At 32.0% G+C, this 22,278-nt stretch overlaps 1 protein-coding gene across 1 annotated transcript; it reads right to left on the bottom strand.

Annotated features, from left to right (window-relative positions):
* Positions 1 to 4,466: 4,466 nt before the first annotated feature.
* Positions 4,467 to 21,862, bottom strand: LOC148282117 (luciferin 4-monooxygenase-like). Its single transcript, XM_088225636.1, has 11 exons — positions 21,765 to 21,862; positions 19,894 to 20,101; positions 16,061 to 16,256; positions 15,837 to 15,956; positions 12,842 to 13,031; positions 10,879 to 11,019; positions 9,470 to 9,595; positions 8,633 to 8,716; positions 7,226 to 7,372; positions 5,422 to 5,587; positions 4,467 to 5,318 (listed from the first exon to the last, which is right to left on the bottom strand). Exons 1-11 carry the CDS (start codon positions 21,849 to 21,851, stop codon positions 5,191 to 5,193), a joined length of 1,593 nt encoding a protein of 530 aa, XP_088081762.1. The 5' UTR covers positions 21,852 to 21,862; the 3' UTR covers positions 4,467 to 5,190.
* Positions 21,863 to 22,278: the final 416 nt, after the last annotated feature.

Raw genomic sequence — 22,278 nt, 5'->3', positions numbered from 1 at the left:
TGGTGCGAAGTAGACTCGAGAGTGGCTCGATGATTTGGGGGCCACATGAACTGAAGTACTCTCTTATGATAGAGAAAATCCAAAAGAAGTTTCTGAGATATCTCTACATGAGAGAGTGCGGGTATTATCCTTGGCTCTGCCCGACCGAGTTTCTCCAGAGTATGCTTGGCTACAACAGTTTAGAGACTAGAAGGAATGTGTATTTGACTACACATTTTTATCGATTGTTGCGCGGTATGATCGATAATTCTGAAATTATGATGAGCATTGGTTTGTATGTTCCTGATAATTACCTAAGACAGCGTCAGCATAGATTGTTTCATATTCCGATATTCAGGACAAACCTGCCTATGGTTACGCCTGTTGGAAGGGCTACCGCTATGCTGAACAACATCGCTCTGGATATTGATCTGTTCCATGTATCCGAAGGGGTTTTCCGGAGCAGGATTCTTCGACTACTTTGACATGAGTCTCTTTCGTGTATTTTTTTTTCTTTTTTATAATATATACGTATTGAATATATTTTTGTAATGTTTATGTTATATTTAAAATAAATAAATCGAATTGAATTGAATCACAGAACAACCAGGCTTGTGAAAATTCACATTTAATTTTAATGTTCTCACTAGAAATCGAACCCGGAACCTTCCGTGTGTGAGTCAAGCGTCTTAACCACTACACCGCGGAGGCCTCCTAATATGTAACTTAATGTTGTTTTGAACACACTTTTTACATCTTAAATTAATGAACTGTTTACTTATTCACCCATGAGGTTTTATTTAATAACCTGTTGATTGTCTTCTTCATTTTTTATTATTGACTTATTAAGGTAAACCTATAAAAACTACGGTGATTTGTTTTCTTAATTTTACAGCCAAATAAAATATTATTTTTTTTGATTATATAAAAAAAATAAACAAGTTCAAACGTCCTTCCGACAGAAATAAATAAATTCAATTACTTTTATGTAATTTTGAATTCTTTATCTCTACTGTTTTTGTATAAATAAATTTGTTTTATAATATATATACCAGTCTCGAAAATGTCGTGGAAGCGATATAACCAGTCACTGGTTATTCAAAATTGGTTGATTTGAGTATTATTTGTGAGGTTATCTATTTTATACAATATACTTGTGCATATTATAGCAGGGTACGTATTCTGATGGGAAGTTTAAATGTATATTCAATTTTATCGACAAAGTAAAATTAAGTTTTCTGAATGAAAAATAGAAAATGTTTACAATTTTTCTTTTTGTATAGTAAAATCGTGATTATATAAAAATGTGAATTGACATATTATATTTTAATAAACCACTTGAACTTATGAAAGCAGATGAATAATTGTCTTTCTCTAAACTATATTTTTTGACTTAGGCACCTTTGAAAAATCACGTTTCAATTTTTTAAGCAAAAATGTTCAATAAATAAGACAACTTTGTTTTTAACCACATAAAAAAAACAAAAAATGTTTATTCATGTCAAAACTTGTTGCAGCAGAGAGGGAAAACCGTTTTGAGGGGGGAATATGAAAGACTAGGAATTTGCCGGACTTATAACCTGTAATTGGCTGGTTTAAGTAGCCACTTTACACACTGTGAGACATTCATCACTTAAGCCAACTAATGAAAGGTCATAAACTCTGTCAATGCCTAGACTTCCATATGCCCCTTTCAAAAACGCTTTCCTTTGTTGAAATAATTTCCAATCTTAACCCTGGATTACAGCCTTGTCTACAAATAATTAACATGCTCAAAATATTGTTGAAAAAATATAAAACCAAAAATATTTTTTAGATAATTAAAATTTGAGTTTCATAGTGAAATTAAATAATTTATGAAAAACTTTTTGTACCTGTTTTGTTTTTGTAGAATTTATCTTCAACTATATACTTCTCAGTACTATACGTATACTACTTCTCAGTATATAGTTGAAGATAAATTCACTCCAGCGATTACAAATATATATAACCGACCCCCCACCTTCAAGTTTCGGGTAGGTACATCGATATGAAACAAGGGGAAGCGTACGTCACGGTACGCATATCTACGCTCTAAAATGTCTTTTTTTCCCCATGAGTTTACACTTTGCTTCATATCGGACCTCACTGATGATTAAACGTCAAATTCAACACATACTCGTATATGATGTTGAGTCCAAATAAAATCACAATAAAAATAACGTCCTTTGGAGCCTATTCACAATTTTGACAAGTCACCGTGACAGTTAATATCTGTGTATTATTTTTACGTTATCTTTTAAACTCGTGTGAATTCAAAAAAATATTTAACTCTCTCAAATCAAAATTAAATCTGGCAGTTGTAAAAATGGAAATGAAAATTATTTGAAAATTTGTTGTCTTTTTTTTTCCTTTATAGTTCAGGAGGTATTGCTAGTTTGAACATGTATTAACTTTCCAAGAGAGTTTTTTTATTAGTATGGAAAATAAATCCCAGTTGCAAATACATACCCAAATACACAAATGTTAACACTTAGGGTACCGGCCGAATACACATAGAATTTACCCTGTGCCCGGCCCATTTTTATGGAATTCAAAGCTTTATGAAGGTTTTCTTAAAGTGTCATAATTATGAAAATACTGGGTTGAATTAATTGAAACGTCTCATATTTATTTAAAACAGTTTAATAAGTCATTTTTGCATGATAGTTTGCCAACATTGGCCTTTATGGAGAGCCACATTGCAATGTTCCCGCATATACAGGGTCTCACTCCTTTTTTGTGCTTTGCATCCCGTAGTTTTGTAAACACGTGATTATAATAACCACGCGTTGTGTCCCGGTCCCGTGTTTTCACGTGGTTTACCAGCACCAAAAATATACTAAAAAAAGTCACTAGATGTCAATAAAATGCTCTTTTTAACCGCTGGTAAACCACGTGAAAACACGGAACCGGGACACAACGCGTGGTTATATAATCACGTGTTTACACGGCTCCGGGATACGAAGTGTTTTAAATACAAAAATATCAATTATATTTATTACAATATTTGAGTTTGTTTGGACAACATTTGGATGTTCGTAGACAAAAGACTGGATTTCACCCCCTCGGGAGTCATTGAGATTAACAAATAACAACAGGGATGGAGAATACCTTAAATAAGGGAAAACGGAAGTCTAAGCATTTACAGGGCTTATGACCTGTCATTGGCTGGTTTAAGTGGCCACTTTACACACTGTGTAACATTCACCATTTCGCCTAGGTTTGAACATCCATATTTCTTCAATTCTTCCATTTGTTGATTTTAGTGAAGTTAAAGAGCTGAAACCTTTATTGTTGTGAAGAGATTCATCTGACTGAATTATTTCACACACTAGGCAACGCCTGAAAACAATTTTTCAATTTTTAAATTTCTTTTTGGAAGAGTTGGTTTTTTTACAATATTTGAGTTTGTCCAAATGTTCGTAGACAAAAGACTGGATTTCACCCCCTCGGGTGTCATTAAGATTAACAAATAACAACAGGGATGGAGAATATACGGAAGTCTAGGCAGGTCTGGGTTTTTAGGTTGGCATTTTTTTTCTTAAAAGCCTATTGAAAATATGAGAGAAAAATATGTTAATTTTTAATTCGAAATAAATTCCGACATAACTGTCAGTTTTATAAAACGAACGCCTAGATGAAAAAAAAAAAAATTTTATGTATTTTTTTTATTTGAAGCCTTCAAAATTGAATGTCAAGTTGACGAAATAGAGCATTTTCGACACCTCTTTCTGTTCGCGTTCAATTAAGGCAATAAAGGTTAATACATTATTTACTAATCTATTATTAAATAATGAAGCAGAATATTGCGGCCGGTATTTAATAAGACAGCGTTTCTCGAAAACCGCCATGAAATGCTCATTATAACTTTTACCCTAAGTATTTGATTTTAAAATATTTTTAATACAAAATTTTGCGACATCAAAAAAACTTTTTTTAACAATCTCTAATGAAACGTTTATCAGTATGTTATGAATTTATCTTAAATGTTTATGTAATTTTTATTTTGTTTATCGTAAATAAATTTCGAATACTATATTATAAAAATCCCTCTCCTCTACTCCACCAATCTATTTTCTCATCCTCAGCCTTCTTATAGTGGTCTTCGTCATATATAATGTTTTATATTTTATCTTTATTCTGTAACATGGTATATCACTACATTTGTGAATGTTTTTAACTGGGTGTATGTACTATTTTTGATATTGTGTTATTTATATAACATCTGTTGTTTTTCCTAATAATGCCTACAAGTCGGGTTGTCGTCCCCTTTTCCGCTTTAGTGTCTTAGATTTGGTATCAGCTATACAGTAACTTAATTCCTATTTTTATCTTAACACATCTACGTACAGTCGTATATTAATAAAATCAATAAAAAATCATAGAAATGTTTTAACTATTTATTGTTTTAGAATATTTTAACATATTTTTCTTAAAATTAATTAACAAAACAGTTTACACTAAACGTCTATCGAATAATTTTCTTATTTCACGATTTTTTTACGAAAAATAATTGTAAAATAATTAAGATTATAATACCCTTTTTCACATTAAATCATTCATTGAAAATATTTTGACTATTCAAGTTAAAATACCAATAAATTTTAAATTACAAATTAAAAAAAAAACAGTAAATTAATAAAAATAACTAAATAAAAATATCCATTAATATTGTAGTAAAATAGACAAGTTACAAATACGTAGAAGGCGGCAGTTCAATTCGTGGGTAATTACCTTTCTGCCTCCATTCACTGGATTTTTAGGAGAAAAAATGCCACCGCATGTGATGAAAAAAATAACGAAAATTAATAACACCAACTAAAACATTAATTATGCCTCATAAAAATCCACAAAATACTTTAAAAAACACAACCTATTTTTAGAAACAAGGAATTTATTTATTTATTTATTCATTTAAAATTACAAAATTAAATATTTATGAACTTATTAAGGCTTTTTAGGCTATGCCCGTGTCAAGCCACAATAAATAACAATAAAAATAAAAATAAAAATTAAAATATTATAACTATTAATCATACAGGTGGGTAAATAAGAAATACTTCTTATATATTCCACGTAGAATATCTATAATGGATCAAACGATGTTTTTGGAAAAATCAAATACATTTTTGATCAAATAAATAAAATCAACACTATTCAGTATTAAATAAATATCAGCGAATATTGGAGTTATTCTGGGACGGCAGTCGTTTTCCAGGAATTGACAACTTTCCTGTCAACTTTTCCAGAGTGAGTTACTGGAAGTTTATCCACGAACACAACACCACCACGTAAGTTCTTGTTTTGGGATAGATTTTCTGTAAAAAATGATTAATTAATTAATGCAACTATTATTTATGATTAATTACAAGGAAATGGTGCGATGGCTTGTTTATTTTTATTTCAAAAATTTTAGCATACCTTTGACGATATTTTTAATCATATCCGCAGTAACAACGCAGCCTGGAATTTTTTCAACAAAAGCCATGGCAAGATCTCCTTCCTCTGGGTGTGGCCTGCCAACAACACAGCACGACTGTACACCGTTCACCTTGCTGATTTCATGTTCTAACTCTGCGGGAGCAATCTGAAATAAACCGCAAAAATAAAGGTTTCAGCTCTTTAACTTCACAAACGTCAACAAATGAAAGAATTGAAGGAATAAAGATGTTCAGATATGGGCAGAATGTTGAATGTTGCACAGTGCGTAAAATGGCCACTTGAACCAGCCAATGACAGGTCATAAGCCCTGTAGATGCCAAGACTTTTATATTACCTTCTCTGAAATGTTCTTCATCTCTGCCGTTATATGTTACTACTAACGCAAAAAAAAGAACTTAGCAAAAAAAAGTTTTTTGTACTGGACTTTATTTGATAGACCTCTGTTAATTTAAAAATTTAAAAAATATATAAATTTCCCTATTATACAACTTCCAGTGTCTCGATCATGATGGAAATATAAAGACGTCATTCCTTCACCTTGACGGTATAGTTGAAGATGAATTCCATCTAGCGATTATAAAGATATACTACCGACCCCTCACCTTCAAGTTTTGGGTAGGTACATCGATATAAAACAAGGGGAAGCGTATCTACGCTCTAAAATTACATAGTTTCAGTATGACGTCAAAGTTGAAGATAAAAGTCTCCCGACCGCTTATAAAGGTACACTACCGATACCCCCACCATCAAGTTTTGATGTAAGTACATCGGTTTATACCGACGAGTCTACAACCCCTCGATACGTTTATCTACGCATTAAAAGTGTCAAAAATTTTGTTCCACCGAGCAATTTTTCCTTTAATTATGATTTATTACAATTTTTAATCGTTTTGAGGTTGGCTTTTTTTTTCTTAAAAGCCTATTAAAAATATGGAGAGAAGTAAGTAAATTTTGAAGTCGAATTGAATTCCGACATAACTATCACTTTAATAAAACGAACGCTTAGATGTGAAAATAATATCGCTAGATTCTGTCCATTAAGAAATAAGAGTATTTAGGCGTTAGAAAGTTACCACTCCAAAAAAATAATATGGTGATTAATTTTTTTTTTCTTTTTTACTATCTTTCCGAGTGTATGTATCGAAACGTTAAAGGAACCGGCTTTGTAGTCGATCGGTAAATACAAACAGACGATCGTTAAGCGTACTTTGTAGGTTATTTCCAAAAGTCATACACAATTCACGTTCAAGAGAGCATTTTTTGCTTAATTTGGGATTTATTGGAGTTTTAAATCACTTTGAAGTGAGCAATTTTTATTACAGAAGCCTATTTAAACTATAAATGAGAACTATTTTAAATGTTAATGACGTAAGGAACGCGGACTAATTGTTTGCGGTCATTCCATTGGCTTGTTTCGATCATATGATGTTGATATGACAAGTAGGTAGAACATACCGAGGTAAGATACATCGAGAATATATCGAGACGGTATACTTAACTATATCGAGACGGTATAGTTAAGTATACCGTCTCGATATATACAGATGAAGATAGCGTTCATAATCGAGGCACAGAACGTGCGACTAACTAGGAAGGCAAAACCCGTATGAAGGCGGAAGCAGCACCTTATTCACATATACGTAAGCCCACATTACTACGTTAGAGCCTATAGTGCAGAGACACCAAAATCTTTATTCCCCTACTCGCACGTGGTGGTGGATAGGGCACTGCATTAGTGTAAATCACGTTTTTTTTTTTTTAATTTTTAATATGTTATAATTACATGGTGATTGCGCCACTTGAAGATTTCCTTTAACCGATCGACAATAAAGAAGAACTTCTCATCGTCGTAGTACATCAAGTCTCCAGTCCTGAACCAACCGTCACCACCAAAACTGTTAGCTGTGTCGGCCGGGTTATTGTAGTAGCCCTGAACAAAAAAAATCATTATAAAAGCAGCGTTCTGGTCATCCACTCTTCAGGTGACATTTTAGAAACAATAAAATATTGCTGTAAACATTATTTAAAATCAATAGTTCATGTCCACCGTGCCAGGAATTGAACCCAGGACCTCAAGAATGATAGGCAAATGAGCCAAACATTTCACAACGAGGTGGACTTGCCAGCACTCTTTTTTTTTCCTTTTCTGAAACCCTAAGGGCTCGCCCATAGTGCGGGCCTTACGCGGTAGCGACAGCGGGCGCGATAATTTCAAACATACGAAAGCGTATGAAAAACGCCACACATGGCCATTATACGAGGCCTGTGGCGGGCGCGACAAATTGATGTTCGAGGCCTAAGGCCTTTTAACCAAAACTTGATAACATTGGCCTAAGAGATTTACAAATTATAATGATCATATAAACAACAAGAAAAGAAAACACAAAATGTTAAAAGATGTACACATACATAAAAATAATGTAAATATACAAAATAATATAAAATTAATGGTACCAATTCGTAATAATTAAAACAAACCAGAAGAGTTAATTAAATCTTTTTTCAAATAAAGAATGAACAATTATTTTTTTTTGTATTTTCAATAGATTCTAAAACAATGTAGATAAGACGGGTTTTATTTGTAACTATTAAGGCTATCAACAATATTTTGAGTGTGTCCAAATTTTTGTAGACAAGGAGTGAATTCAACCCACTATGAAAACTCGTAAACCCAAACAACAGTTTGTTAAAATAATTCCAATTTTGATTTTATGAATGTCGTACACGACGGTTTATGATATACTCATAAACGCAAAAGTTTACGTCCGATATCCATGTGTGTCGGCTCGTACGACGCAGCTTGAAATTCTAAAAAAAGTAGTATGTACGAATGTAACACAATTTTGGCTATATTTGTGTATCAGTTCTTTAGCCGATATAAATTAATATAATAATCATTTCATCACATGAAATAATGATATTTATCTTGTTTTGCATAGTTACTAGATTATATAGGAAACTTCCATTTAAACTCTTCTCTCCCTCACTCAAAGCTTATCATCTTACCTTCCTTTCTTTTGTTTTCTCATTCCGTGCGATGCTTAGAGCGAAAAATATTAACAGACGACAATTATCCAAATTTAGAGTTGATACCACCATAATAAGGCTTAAATTCCTGTGCAAGTATAAGTGACAGACGCAATCAATTAATCCGGAAAAAACAATTATATGGATTCTGTTTTTGGTTTACCTTAAATAAAGTGTAGTCAGATTTCACCCATAATTCTCCGGTTTCATTAGGACCCATTTCTTTTAAGGTGTTAACATCGACAATCTGAAAATAATCCATTATGATTATAAAACTTCATTAATTTTCAACCTAAAGCTGAGTCTTATTATGATTTTTGTTGTATTGATATTATGATTTTTGGACATTTTAAATCGTATCGGAATACATATTATATTTAAGTATTGTTTCTATTTTGACAATTATATGACAAATATTACAAAATCGTCATCATCATTCCCCTTTCAACACCCAGTGGTCTATAGGGAACTGCATTCGTAAATCAAAAGCAGCGTATTTCAATCTTCTGTTACACGAATGTAAGGTTCCGGTACAGAAACAATGAAATTTAGCATTTTAATCAACCTTTACAATCAAGATTTCATGTCCACCTTGCTAGGAATCGAACCCAGGATCTCAAAAATGGTAAGCAAAAACTCTAAACGCTACACTAGGAGGCGGCGGACTTATCTCCATTTAATTTCCTTTTCCAGATTTTTTACTTGAGAGTAGTCATCAAATAGAAAAAACTTGTCCAGGGTTCTGGTTCTGTTTCACACACAGAACTGTATTCTTCATTGCCTGGGCACAAATCATTTGCAAAAATTCGGTTTAAAATGTTTCCCCCGATTAGGTGGCTATTTTTTCTTTTTTTTAAATAATTTCCGCATGTAAAAAAATATAGTTATTAAATTTAGCAACATTTTTCGATCAATCAATCGCGTGTTGAATATTTAATACCTAACAGAATGCGTAATATTTTTTTATCATAATATAATAAATTGTAATTAAATTATTAACCTTTGCCTTCAACCAGGGAGCCATAATTCCACAAGAACCCCTCTTGTACTTGGGCGAATAACACATTGAGCCAGTACATTCTGTCATTCCGTACAGATTCATCACTGTTCCATTTGTCACTTTTCTCTGTAAATAAACGCAGTTTTGTCATATAACCACGATACATTTATAGATAAAATAATTCTACTGACATTTCTTGGTAGAACTGCATTTTAATAAAAATAATAAAAATACGGATATAGTTTTGACAATGTCGATCACGACGAAACTCGGTCAATGGTGAAAATTAAAAGTAAAAGTGGAATAAAACTATATAAGTATTTTTATTATTAAAAATCACAATGCATTATGTTGTGTACTTGTTCATTCCATATTTTTGTCCAATGCGTGATAGAAATTTTATATTGAATGGCTCTATTATCACTGTGTTAATTTTTAAAACAAGACAAATAAACAAGTAATAGTGCAATTCTATATTTAAATATTGATCATTTAGGAATCATTTAATTTGGTTTGGAGATTTTTGGCAAGACATTTTTATTGGCAAAAATAAAATCTAAATGGTTGATCAATACATATACCTACCAAGGACACGAAGTCAATCTTGGTAAAGACAACCAGACAGCGGAGTTGCCAAGAAGAATAGGGTTAAGTTGGGCTGCTTTCGGCAAACTAAAGTACATTTTCGAAAATAAACAAGTCGCAGTATATTTTTAAAAAATAAGTATATGAGTCATGTATGTAAAGTACCAGTTACAATATATGGACTAGAAACCGTGTCTGTGACGACACAGAAAAGTAGCAAGAAATTAAAATGCACGCACCGATCCACGGAAAGACAGATTCTCGGTGTTTGTCTAAGAGATATAATAAAAAATGAAGAAATATGGCGCCGAACCAGAGACGTATATATCATGAATAGTACAACAAAATTAAACTAGCAGTGGGCCGGGCACTTGGCGTGACAAAATAATGACAGTTGGACACCAGGAATAATAAACTGGAGACTAATGGACAAAAGTAGGTAGGCCCCAAAAAAGATGGGCCGATGATATTGCCTCGATAACCGGTATACCATGGATGGAAAAAACGAGGGATATAAAAGAGTAGAAACGTTTAGAAGAAGCCTTTATCTAGCAGTCAAGAGAACAAGGCTCAAGAAGAAGAAGATGGAAATCAAGTTGATGGCGAAGCGGGAAGCTAATACACATTACTGTCTCGACACCAAAACCAGACTCAAAATAGAGTCAGGTTTCGGTTCGTGCTTGTATTGTGGACTGCAAATTTGAAATTTGATCCATGCTCGTCTAAAATGTCATTCGTCTTTGTTGTTAACTCAGTTCCCATATAATTACCGTTTTTCCACCTTAAACTAAATATATTTGAAGCTTTTTTTTCTCTAGTTATACCTGTAATAGCTCCATCTTGTCAGGAGCCAAGGCGGCACCAGCACACATAAAGGCAAATACACTTGACAAATCGCACGCGTCAATCAGTGGATGGTTTATGAGGGCGATTACTGCAACGGGTGTGAGGAGCATCACTCTGGGCTAAAAAAATATTATTACGTCGGTGAGTTATATTGACATTTAAAAGTAGTACCCCGTAGCTGTTAAAATACATTAAACATCTGGAAACACATAACGCTTTAATAGATTGATTATTTTTCCCAAGAACTTGAGATGTTTCAAAGTAGTTGTCTTTTATTAAAACCATTATTTTTTAAATTATTTTTTTGTAAACTTCACCGTACAATATTAAATGCTTTGATAATTACCGAGCGTAAGAAAACATTTTTATGTCCTATTTCCCGTAGCCTAAACTTCCTGATTATTCCACTTTATTTTTTATGGTACAATTGGCTTAAAGATAGCTAGAAAGCAAAGTAATTTTACGTATATTGAAAGTTTTCTTGATTGATTTGTAAGAAAAAATAAAATAAACTAAATAAATACCTGAACCTGACCTTTTTGGTCGAACATTTTATTAAATTTTTCTAAATAATCGTATAAAACCATTTACCGACTTTTTTGTCTACTGGTTTCGAGACGTACCTGTCTCTGCATCCGGACACTTATTAATCGAACATGCAAATCCCACTATACACGTTCACCATAGTAGTTGCACGATAATATAAAACCAATTTTTTGATACGACATATGCTTTTAGTAGTAACGTGCACTGATTATAATTTATGAAAAAGTTTGATGTTGTGGGAGAAATAGTTGAAATAAAGGGGTGGGGAGAAAGGGGGAGCTACTTACAAATAATAAAATGATTATTAGTTAACAATGTGAAATATTTCACATAAGAAAGGCTTCGAAAAAAAATGTCCCTTCAATCAATAATGAAATTACCTTTAAAATAGCCTATTACACAATATTCCATTGTAATCAACACTTAACAGTGTGTATGTTAAACCCTATCACTTCCGAAACCAATGTGATCGGTACGAGCATGATGACATATTGAAAAAAAGTCATTTAGAAGTAAGCCCTGTAAATGCCTAGACTTCCATATTCCCTTGTTTAAGGTATTCTCCATCCCTGTTGTAATTTGTTAATCATTTGGAAGCGTTTAATTTTTTTTTTAAACATTAATAAAACCAAATGGTTGCTTACTCCCGCAGAGCACCGAGCTAGCTACCTCCTCCGCACTCGTGTTTTCTCCCCTGCAGAAGTAAACAACCAATCGATTTTACTAACGCTTCTAAATTGTTTTTTTTTTAATATGCCATTATGTCTTCGTGCTCATACCGACCATCGTAGTTTCTGATCTGACAGGTTTTACAATACACGATGCATACTTAGTAAACTCATGCTTCCTAAATAAATACGAATTTGTCCAGTAGGTAATAAAACCAAATAAAAATAATTCGTTGTATTGTCATATATCAGTTATGCTTCCTTTCACTTAACTCATGCCTAAACGCTCAGTCATGCCCAACGCTCAGCCATGCCCAACGAACCAAAATGCCTGCTTGTGTCACGAAAGCGTGTAAAAGAATTTCGAATAAACACTGTAAAAAGAATTTTGTAACTTTTTGTTCGTAAATATTTGTCCATGAGTGATTAACAGAGCTTAAAACAATAATTATTCGAAAATAAATATTATTTTTTGTAAACGTCAAACTACGCCTAGCGGCGAAATTGCGAAGCTCTTCTCGGTTACGGGTGCAGTGATAAGTTTGATTAGTTTATACGTTTTTAAAATATAATAAACGTGAGTATATATTGTTTTTTCGTTCCCCAAAATCTAGTAAAAAGAAAAAAAAATATTTGAAATATAAGGAAGTTTATTTACCCAGGTAACTATGGGTATATTTTCGTGTCACTGCTTTTAAAACTATTTTATTATTATGTCAATGCTTACTTTGTATTCCTTGACTGCATCAAAAGTAATTTCTGGAGTAAAAGAAAGAGGTGTGTAAAGTCGCACATATCCCATAAGTGCAGACATCAGAATGGACAAAACGCCGGAGAACCAGAAGGTCGTGGAGTAGACCAGAATTCTCACTTCATCAACTGTCCCCTCGTAATCCAAATGGCTCTTATTGGCTGCACTGTAGGATAAACAAAATGATAGTATAATTAAACAATGCTAGTGAGTAGTGTGGTGAATGGCATTTAAATTATCAAGTCCGAGCTCAAATTTCATGGCCGTCGCGCTTCGGCGTCGCGTCGATTACAAAGAAATGGTAAGCGAAACCAACAATGTTTTGAGTACGTCCAAATGCTTGTAGACAGGCTGGATTTCCTCCCTAGGTAGTTAGATAGATCTTAATTTATTTCAAATCTCACCCACGTGGTTTTTAGCTCTTTTGCTTCTCAAAAGTCAACAGATGGAAGAGTTGAGCAAATGTAGATGTTTAAAATTTGCCAGAATGGTAAGTGTTACACGGAGTGTAAAGTGGCCACACAAACTAGCCAATGACAGGTCATAAGCTTTGTAAATGCCTAGACTTCCGTTTTTCCTTCTCAAAAATGTTTTCGCTCTCTGTTGCAACAAATTTAAACTATTTTGAAATTTCTATCATATTCCAATCAAAAATCCATACCAAAATTTAGTTTTTTTTATTGATTGAGTTTTGAAGATCCTTATTACTTTATCCTCTGTTTTTAATGTTTTTTTACGATACATATAATTTATTTTTTTTACATCTTTTACTGTTTTTCATTATGGTATTTCTTTTTACTTCGTATCTTACTATGATTTTTTATAATACGTTTTTTTCTTTGCACAGTTTTTTTTACAATGTATTTTGTTTTAACTGCGGATTTTGTTGGGTTTTAAACATGTCTTTTACTGTATATTTTATTTTTACTACGTATTTTACTGGGGTTTTTTTAATGGGTTTTTACAATGTATTTATTAAATTTTTCCTACGTTTTTTTTCCGTGTATTTTACTAGGTTTTTACCTTTATTTATTGTTTTTATGTATTGATTACTGTTTTTTTTTACTGGCTTAGAATGGGGTAAAAAGTTAAATAGTCAAAGCAACTCTGTACACATGTATAATTTTATGTATGAAATTATGAAAAATGATGATAAATAAATGAATAAATGCAAAAGTGTGTTGGTTTGTGTTTCCTTCACGTCTCAAGGACCTATTGACATATTTTTACATAGGGATAGCCGGAGATGTGAGAAGTCAAATGGGGTACTTGTTTTTTGTCCCAAATAAAAAAAATCACAATTAAAAAAATATATAAAAAATAAACGATGCGCATCAATATTTGGAAATGAGTAGGCAGTAAGTTGAAATGTCAAAAACATTCCATTTGAAATTAATTCTTTAAATTTCTATAATTTACTTGCTTTATCTATGGTTAGTTTGGTTTGCATTTCGTTTTAGTTTTATAGTTGGATTTTAGATTTGCGAATCGGATAACGCTACGTTGTCGTTGATTAACGGATCGTCGTTGTTTTTTTTAATACACATATTTGGTGGACCGGCAATTAATACAAGCTACTTTCTGTCACAAAAAAATATATCATACCACAGGAAAAATTCTTATTACTAATTTCTCCCTTATACCACGTGAGCGAAGCCGCGGGTAAAAGCTAGTTTTATCATATTTGTTTGAAATATTGATAGTAAAAACCATCCGACAATTTTGTAGAAATATATATATATTTAAGAAATAAGAAGAAAAACCGAATATAATAATACATCATCATCTTTATCATTCCCTTTCCGCACCAAATCGTGCATATGGCACTGAATCTAACCCGAGACCTCTTGCATGGTAGGCAAACGCGCTGACCATCACACCACGAGGCAGACACCACGAGAAAAAATAATAATGGAATACCTACTAATTAAAATAGAATGGTTTTTTTATTTGGGTTCAAAAAAAATATTAAAATTTTCTTTGAATTTATTTAGTGTTATATTAATTTTAATCGTTTTCAGTTTATTAGGGAGAGTATTGTAATTTTTTATTCCTTTGAAAACAAAACTATTTTGACCATGACTTTTGGAATTTTCCTGACGTATTCATCTCAAATTCGTTTATTTTTTCTTTTTTGTAAATTTGTATAATTGAATTTATCTTGTAAACTGTATGAGCTTTATGGGGAACAGGAAATCAAAATGACATAAACAGACTACAAAGACAGCAAAATAAAATATTAAAGTTAGTATATGACCTACCTTATCTAACAGCAACTAAAGAACTTTTCAAACAAACTAAACAATTAAATGTAACTGAACTCTTTTAACTGGAATCGTTATAATTTATTCATAAATTAGCCACTGATGTAATTGTAGACGAAGAATCAAAACTTGAAAAAAATTGTAGTAAACATGAACACAATACGAGAATATCAAAAAAGTATCATATACAACCTTTTAAAACGAGAAAAGGACAATCGAGACTAATAAACCATGGACTGAAATTATACAATAAACTACCAGACAAAACTAAACAAAAGACTCAGACAACCTTTACGAAAGATGTTATTAACAGTAGAATGTGAATTTTAAAGGTAAAAATATTTTGTTCAATGTATGTAACCCGTAAGGGTTTATCAATGAAAAATTTTACTTAAAAAATAAAAAATAAAAATTTATATAAATGGTCCGGTTATCTGTGTTTGTACATTTGTGTTTTCCATATTTAACTTATCGGCTAGTTTTTTTTTTTTGCGAATTTCATTGACTGTTTTGAAAAAAAAAAATAAAAAAAAAACATAATTTTCAACGATTTAGATATTAATCGATTAGCCTGTTTATTTGTCAAACTTTCGGTTTCCTTTCAAATTTTATGATTAATTTACAGTAATTTTAAAATGTTATTTAGGGATTAGAAAATATTGGGATTGGTATTATAATATAAATATGGATATATACAACAAACTTACGGTAAAATCAATTGTGATACGAAATTTCTGTGAGTTAAACAAATTCCTTTTGGTAGAGAGGTAGTTCCACTTGAGAAGACTATGAACGCCGTTGTTGTTGAAGGATCGAATTCTGTTGCCCTGTGTAGAAAAGAGGCAAATTGAATAATTAATTTACATATGTGACCAAATTAAAGAGAATATATTATTCCCTAAGAATTGAGAATATTCTTTTGTTTACTTACTCGAATTTATCTTCGTTTGCGGCCCTTTTCTGGAAATCAGAAAACGAACTAAATCTTTCGTTTGCGCTTTTCCCAAAAACAACAATCTCAATCTTGAGGCCCACGTCATCTAAAACCTGTCTAAATAATGGAGCCACTTCGGGGTCGCAGAATAGCATTTTCGGTTTTCCCAAAAGCACAAAATGTTTAATTTCACCTAAAACAAAACAAAACAAAATAAATACAGAATGGGAGCAAGGTTTACGATTTTCTGCGAGGAGAAGAATTTGAGTAAGAGATTCCTCTAGATTTTTAAAATTATTTGAGGTAGTTGTTTCATGTAAGCAAATATTTTTTTGTCTTTGTTTTTTTCGCCATGCTATTCGTGCTGTGCTATTTTTTTTCGTTCTTTTATCTTTATATATATAATTCCTCTGTACGTGTGATGTCGCCGTACTGCTTCTAAACGGCTTAACCGATTTACGTGCGATTTCCAGAAAAATATAGATCTTTGCGCTGTGCGTGTTCGTAGATATTAAAATCTTCAATCGAACATGTAAAAAAGAAGTTAGGATCATTAATGTTTTATTCATCGATCTACCAGGGTTGCATTCGAGGAGAATGCATTTGCAAAAAAATGGAAAGATATTTTTTTTTGTGTATAAAAAAAATTGTTTTTTCAATGTTTACAAACAGCATTTGTTTTAAGTGGATCAGATCAGATCAGATTCTTTCCTTAAATTCCTTATAATTTTTACTCATTTAATTCTTTTTATTGGATTTTTGGTAACACTAAAATAATATTCAATTTAATGCGTTTATAAAAATCGTATTTTTACATAAGTACACCCCTTTGTTGGTAAGACGACCGGAGTTTGACGTTTGCGAAAAGAATGCCATATTTGAAAAAATATTTATTTTATGTTTGGGAATCCAACCACAAACAAGTACCTACTTAAATTCAATATTTTTTTAATATTGATAATTTTTAGTTTTGGAATTTAATCACAAACAAGGATCTAGGTACCTAATTATCAATGATAAGTCTTTTGCCAACGTTCGGGCAGGACAACGTCTGTCGGGTCCGCTAGTACAATTATATAATAAAATATTCTTTTTTAAATTCGTATTAATATATTAATTCGTAAATCATAACACATTATTGAATCTAATGCTCTGGTCTCTTTGATGAACATTACTTCAATTTGTAAGCTTCAAATGTCACTTCAAATGATAATCCTAACGAGATAACTTGTTAAACCATTATTTTCACTAAGCATCTGAGCAGTGATTTAAGAATAACGTCGAGTTTTAAAATTACAAGGATTATTTCTTTACTTTTTATCGTTTAAGATTTCGTCATCTTTAATGAAAGCATTTAATATTTCAAAATAACACATTTGATTCGGGAGATAAGATATTAGAAATGATTAAAAATCCGTTCACGAAGATAACATATAAAAACAATCGTTTGATTAAAAGATATACATATTATTTTTTTATAAATAAACATTGTAAAAATAAATTAAACGCGTGGTTTATTTATTATGTATTGCAATTTAACCTTTGTTCATACGTTTTTTTCGTATCAATCAATCAATCAGATCATCCGTAATTAGTACGTTATATTAAAATACAGGTTAGTAATATCTTAACTTGATCTGATAATTCTGTGGCTTAGATCTGAAAGGGGCAATGTCAGATTTAATTTCAATCGCGGTAAAAATTAAAGCATTAAATTGTACAGCAAAGTTTCTTGATAATGTATGAAAAAAATAATAAAAACTAACTACTTGGAACGACTTTTTCCGATTCAACCAATGACATAGTGTTGTGATATATTTCCGGTTTTCGGAAAGCCAACTCATCAATCAGCAGAACTCACTGACAAGAACTTGTGACGTCACGGGCAGAGTAATTTAAAAATGACTAAACTTTAAAAAAAACATAGCGCTGATAATTCGATACACAAAAATATTTTAAATTACTTTGATAGTCTATTAACAAATAAAAAAAATATATAAACCCCTTACCTTTCGCATTCAATGCAATGAGTGTATGTTTAGATCCGGTGGATATCGCATTCCTTAAATTGTGCCTGTTATAAAATAATATCTATGTACTGGTGGATTTTTTAAAGCTGGCGCGTTCGCAATACTTACACAAACGTATTGTGTAGTATCTGTGTATAAGCTCATGGAATGACATGGCGTACGCATTATAAAAATAATATATGTCTCTATCGCGCTCAGACGCGCTTATGAGCGTGACATAGACAACTATTGTTTTGTTAGTTGCTAATAATATGGTAATAAAATATACACAGGATGCTTCTGCGTTCGTATATACATATTTTCATTTAATCAAATCGTGTATAGGTCGATTAGCTGGTGCTGGCGCTTTCGCAAAATTTACACAAAAACATTTTAAATGTTCAGAATTTCGATTTGTAAATCTTGATATAATATTAAATGTTTATTAAATTCACTTTTGGATTATTGTGAAAAAAAACTGTCACTTAAGAAAATGACATGTATTTTTTTTATAACAAGCATGTTTTTTATTTCAGTTTTTGTGTTCATTATAATAATAATAAATATAGCGTTATTAAAATGCACAATGAAAATTACATTGGAAAAATATATATACACACTAATTGATAAACAATACAGATTAACTTAATTGGTATTTTTATGTTAAAAAAATGTTGTTTTTATTACTTATTATGTATGACAGTATGTTTTCTGAATAAAATAATATAAAATAAAATAAAATAAATAAAATAAAGATAGCAATCTTAAATTTATTGCAACAGAGAGGGAAAACATTATTGAGAAGGGGATATGGAAGTCTAGGCATTTACAGGGCTTATGAACTGTCATTGGCTGGTTGCATTGACCATTTTTGCGGGAACACAATATTAAAAATTTTAAAGTGTTTTTTCTGCTTCTAATAAGTAGCAACAAAAATTATTTTTTTTACTCGAAGGTATTTCAGAGACCCTTATTACTCGTACTTTAAAAAAGTGATATTTCCCTATTTAAAAAAAAACCGCAAGTCGAATATTATTAAATATTATTTTTGTATTTATAAAATATGACGTATACGTTTACTTTTTGATGCAAGTTATTAATTTTTCGTATGTAGACATAGTAAGTAGAAATATTTATTTAAAATTGTGTTTTCACACCAGAATATTTCATAGTCCCTGGACTGGTACCTGAAGTGTACGACTGATCATCTTACTTCACGTAACAAATAAATTATGAAGATACGCTGGGATTGGTGTACCAAGACAGTGCCCTATGCACCATTAGGTGCGGAAAGGGGAAAGATTATAATGGCTACTAGGCTTTATCCGTGTTATTGACAAGTTAAAGTAATCACTTTACTCACTGTATAAAACCCACCATTATGTATATGTTTGAACATCCATATTCAAAAAGCCTTTGATACAGTAAACCATCTTACCCTTCTATTAAAGATCGAACATCTGGGTATTCACGGAGATCTTTTGCGATGGTTTACTTCTTATCTGACAAATTGCTGTCAATCTGCTATAATCGGTGGCTTTTGTTCGAATTTTTCTTCTATATCATCGGGAGTGCCCCAAGGTTCACACCTCAGGCCACTCCTTTTCAACGTCTATATTTATGAGATTTTCTTAATAAATAAATAAAAATGTTCTCCATCTGTTTTGAGATGTTCTCACTCACGGATTAGAGGTCCTAGTCAGTATTGTACTATGATCGTTGAAAATGCCCTCCAAAATTGAAAAATTTATACAGTAAATCCCAAAATAGGTAAATCATAAGAACGCAATATTTCTAAAAAAAGATATTGCGAGAGCTTACCGTAAACCATGTCGTTTGAAAGAGCCATAATTGGAGCTCCCAAATACATGGAAGCCAGAATTGGTACAGCGATGTCGTCATGATTAACTCCGCAGAGCATTATTACATCTTCCAAGACGATCCCTCTCTTCTTCATTTCAATAGCACAGCGAACTGAGCGCAGGCGCATTGACCTGTTAGTTTCTGTCTTTCCCGTTGTCACATTTGTCTAAAAAAAATGAAAACTGTGAGATACTTATGCACCATTAGGTGCGGAAAGGGAATTATGATGATGAAAGTGGTGGGCGAGCTGTAAAGGTGGCTGACGTGTAGAGGGCGCTATTTTAGGGAGAATTATCGGGCTCGGTATTATAAGCACGCCTTTTTCGAAAACCGGTGAAGGAAACCGAAACCGAAGTGAACCGGTAGTTTTTTTCGGGAAGTTTCATTATAAAACTTTTACCTTAAGTATGAGTGTTAACATAAGATGTGTCCGTTTTTTTCCCAAATGGAGAGAACATGAGGACAAATTGCAACACATTAGTTAATAATGTATTCTCCTTTATTCCCTCGGTTAAAAGAGAACAGAAAGTGTCTAAAATGCTCACTTTCGTATTCTTGACATTCCATTTTGAAAGCTTGAAATCAAATAAAAAAATATCTGCAACGTAAAAGCAAACACAAAATCTTGTAGGGCCGAAAATTTTCTTTCTAATGATTTTTACTTTTTTGACTTTGACGTTTTTTTGGATCTCATTTTTAAATTTGAAAACCGACAACTTATGTTAACACCTAATATTGTATATTCGCATAATACTTACGTTAATGCACAATACAGCATTACTGCCAATTACAGTGTACATAAATGATATAATTAGGTATCTACAAAAACATGATAAAAAAAAGCACAATAGTTTATTAAGGTCCATAAAAACAATAGTAAACTAAGACGAATAAGTCACTAATACACATTATGACGAGTAGTTAGAGAGGAAGAGTCAAAACTGGTAATCACATCACGGAAAAGATTCACATTTCTCTGTAGGTAATCAATAGACCAATCATTCTCCCCACAGGCATCAACAACCGAAAATTTGTCCTGCATTCTGAAAGAACAAATGATTTAAATTTATTTCAACAGCGAGGGAAAACATTGTTGAGAAGGGAATATGGAAGTCTAGGCATTTACGAGGCTTATGACCTGTCATTGACTGGTTTAAGTGACCAATTTACCCACTGTGTAACATTCACCATTCTACCCATGTTTTGACATCCACATATCCTCAACTCTTCCATCTGTTGACTTTTGTGAAGTAAAAGAGCTGAAACCTTCATCACACTTCACAAAAGTCAACAGATGGAAGAGTTGAGGAAATGTGGATGTCGAAACATGGGCAGAATGGTGAATGTTACACAGTGTGTAAAGTGGCAACTTAAACCAGCCAATGACAGGTCATAAGCCCTGTAAATGCCTAGACTTCCATAATCTCTTCTCAAAAATGTTTTCCCTCTCTGTTGAAATAAATTTAAATGTGAATAACTTCCTAGGGAGGAAATCCAGTCAATCTGCAAGCATTTGGACATACTCAAACATTGTAGAACAAATGATCTTTGTTGCCTAGCTCTTAAATAGTTGCTCGGTACATATAATTTTATGCGCTCCAAAATTTTGGGATTGTAAATTTACCCGTTCGAAGGTTTAAAACATTTTGGCAAAAATTTCAATGTTATTTTCAATTTTGTTGTTCAAATTGTGAAATAATAGTGGCACAATAATCATTATGCGTTAATGATTTATGTTTAAAACTAGATAATAAACTTAATGTTGAATAACGTTCTTCTGTATTTTTTTATTTGTGTCACTATTATTCCCGGGGCGGAATTAAATCTACCTGGTGAGTGAGATAAGCGTATTTCTTCATTTTGTCCAATGCGTGTCTTCCAATATGCTGGTCGACGCCGTCCATGATCTTCTTCATTTCCTTGTCATCAAATTTATCCATTCTGACTCGTTGTAATCACACTGGCAAAAACAATAAATAATCGCACAAACCGATTTCGGCAGCCCTTTGTGCGTGGACTGTATACGTAAAATCACTGTGTTTTACTCACCTTACACTCTTTTTATATATCCATCAACGGGTGACGAGATAAGGCATATTCTTCTGATTCGTTATGAATTTGAAAAAATATTTTCTCGAAAACAAGTAAACTAATATTTTTATTTTTATTAAAACATATAATACAAAAAATACATATTATACTCCCAGGAGTTATTCAAGAAACTCATTACTTATTTTTTAGTATTTTGTCCGTGTCTAGGTGGATGAAAATACAGTTATGTGTGCGAAATAGAACCAGAATCCTAGATGAGTGTTTTTGACTCGATGTTGATGGTAAAAATCC

This window comes from Micrasema longulum, unplaced genomic scaffold (assembly GCF_059751315.1).
Source record: "Micrasema longulum isolate JH-2025_06_02 unplaced genomic scaffold, ASM5975131v1 h1tg000376l, whole genome shotgun sequence".
Taxonomy (NCBI): domain Eukaryota; kingdom Metazoa; phylum Arthropoda; class Insecta; order Trichoptera; family Brachycentridae; genus Micrasema; species Micrasema longulum.
This window is presented reverse-complemented; position numbering and strand designations above follow the sequence as displayed.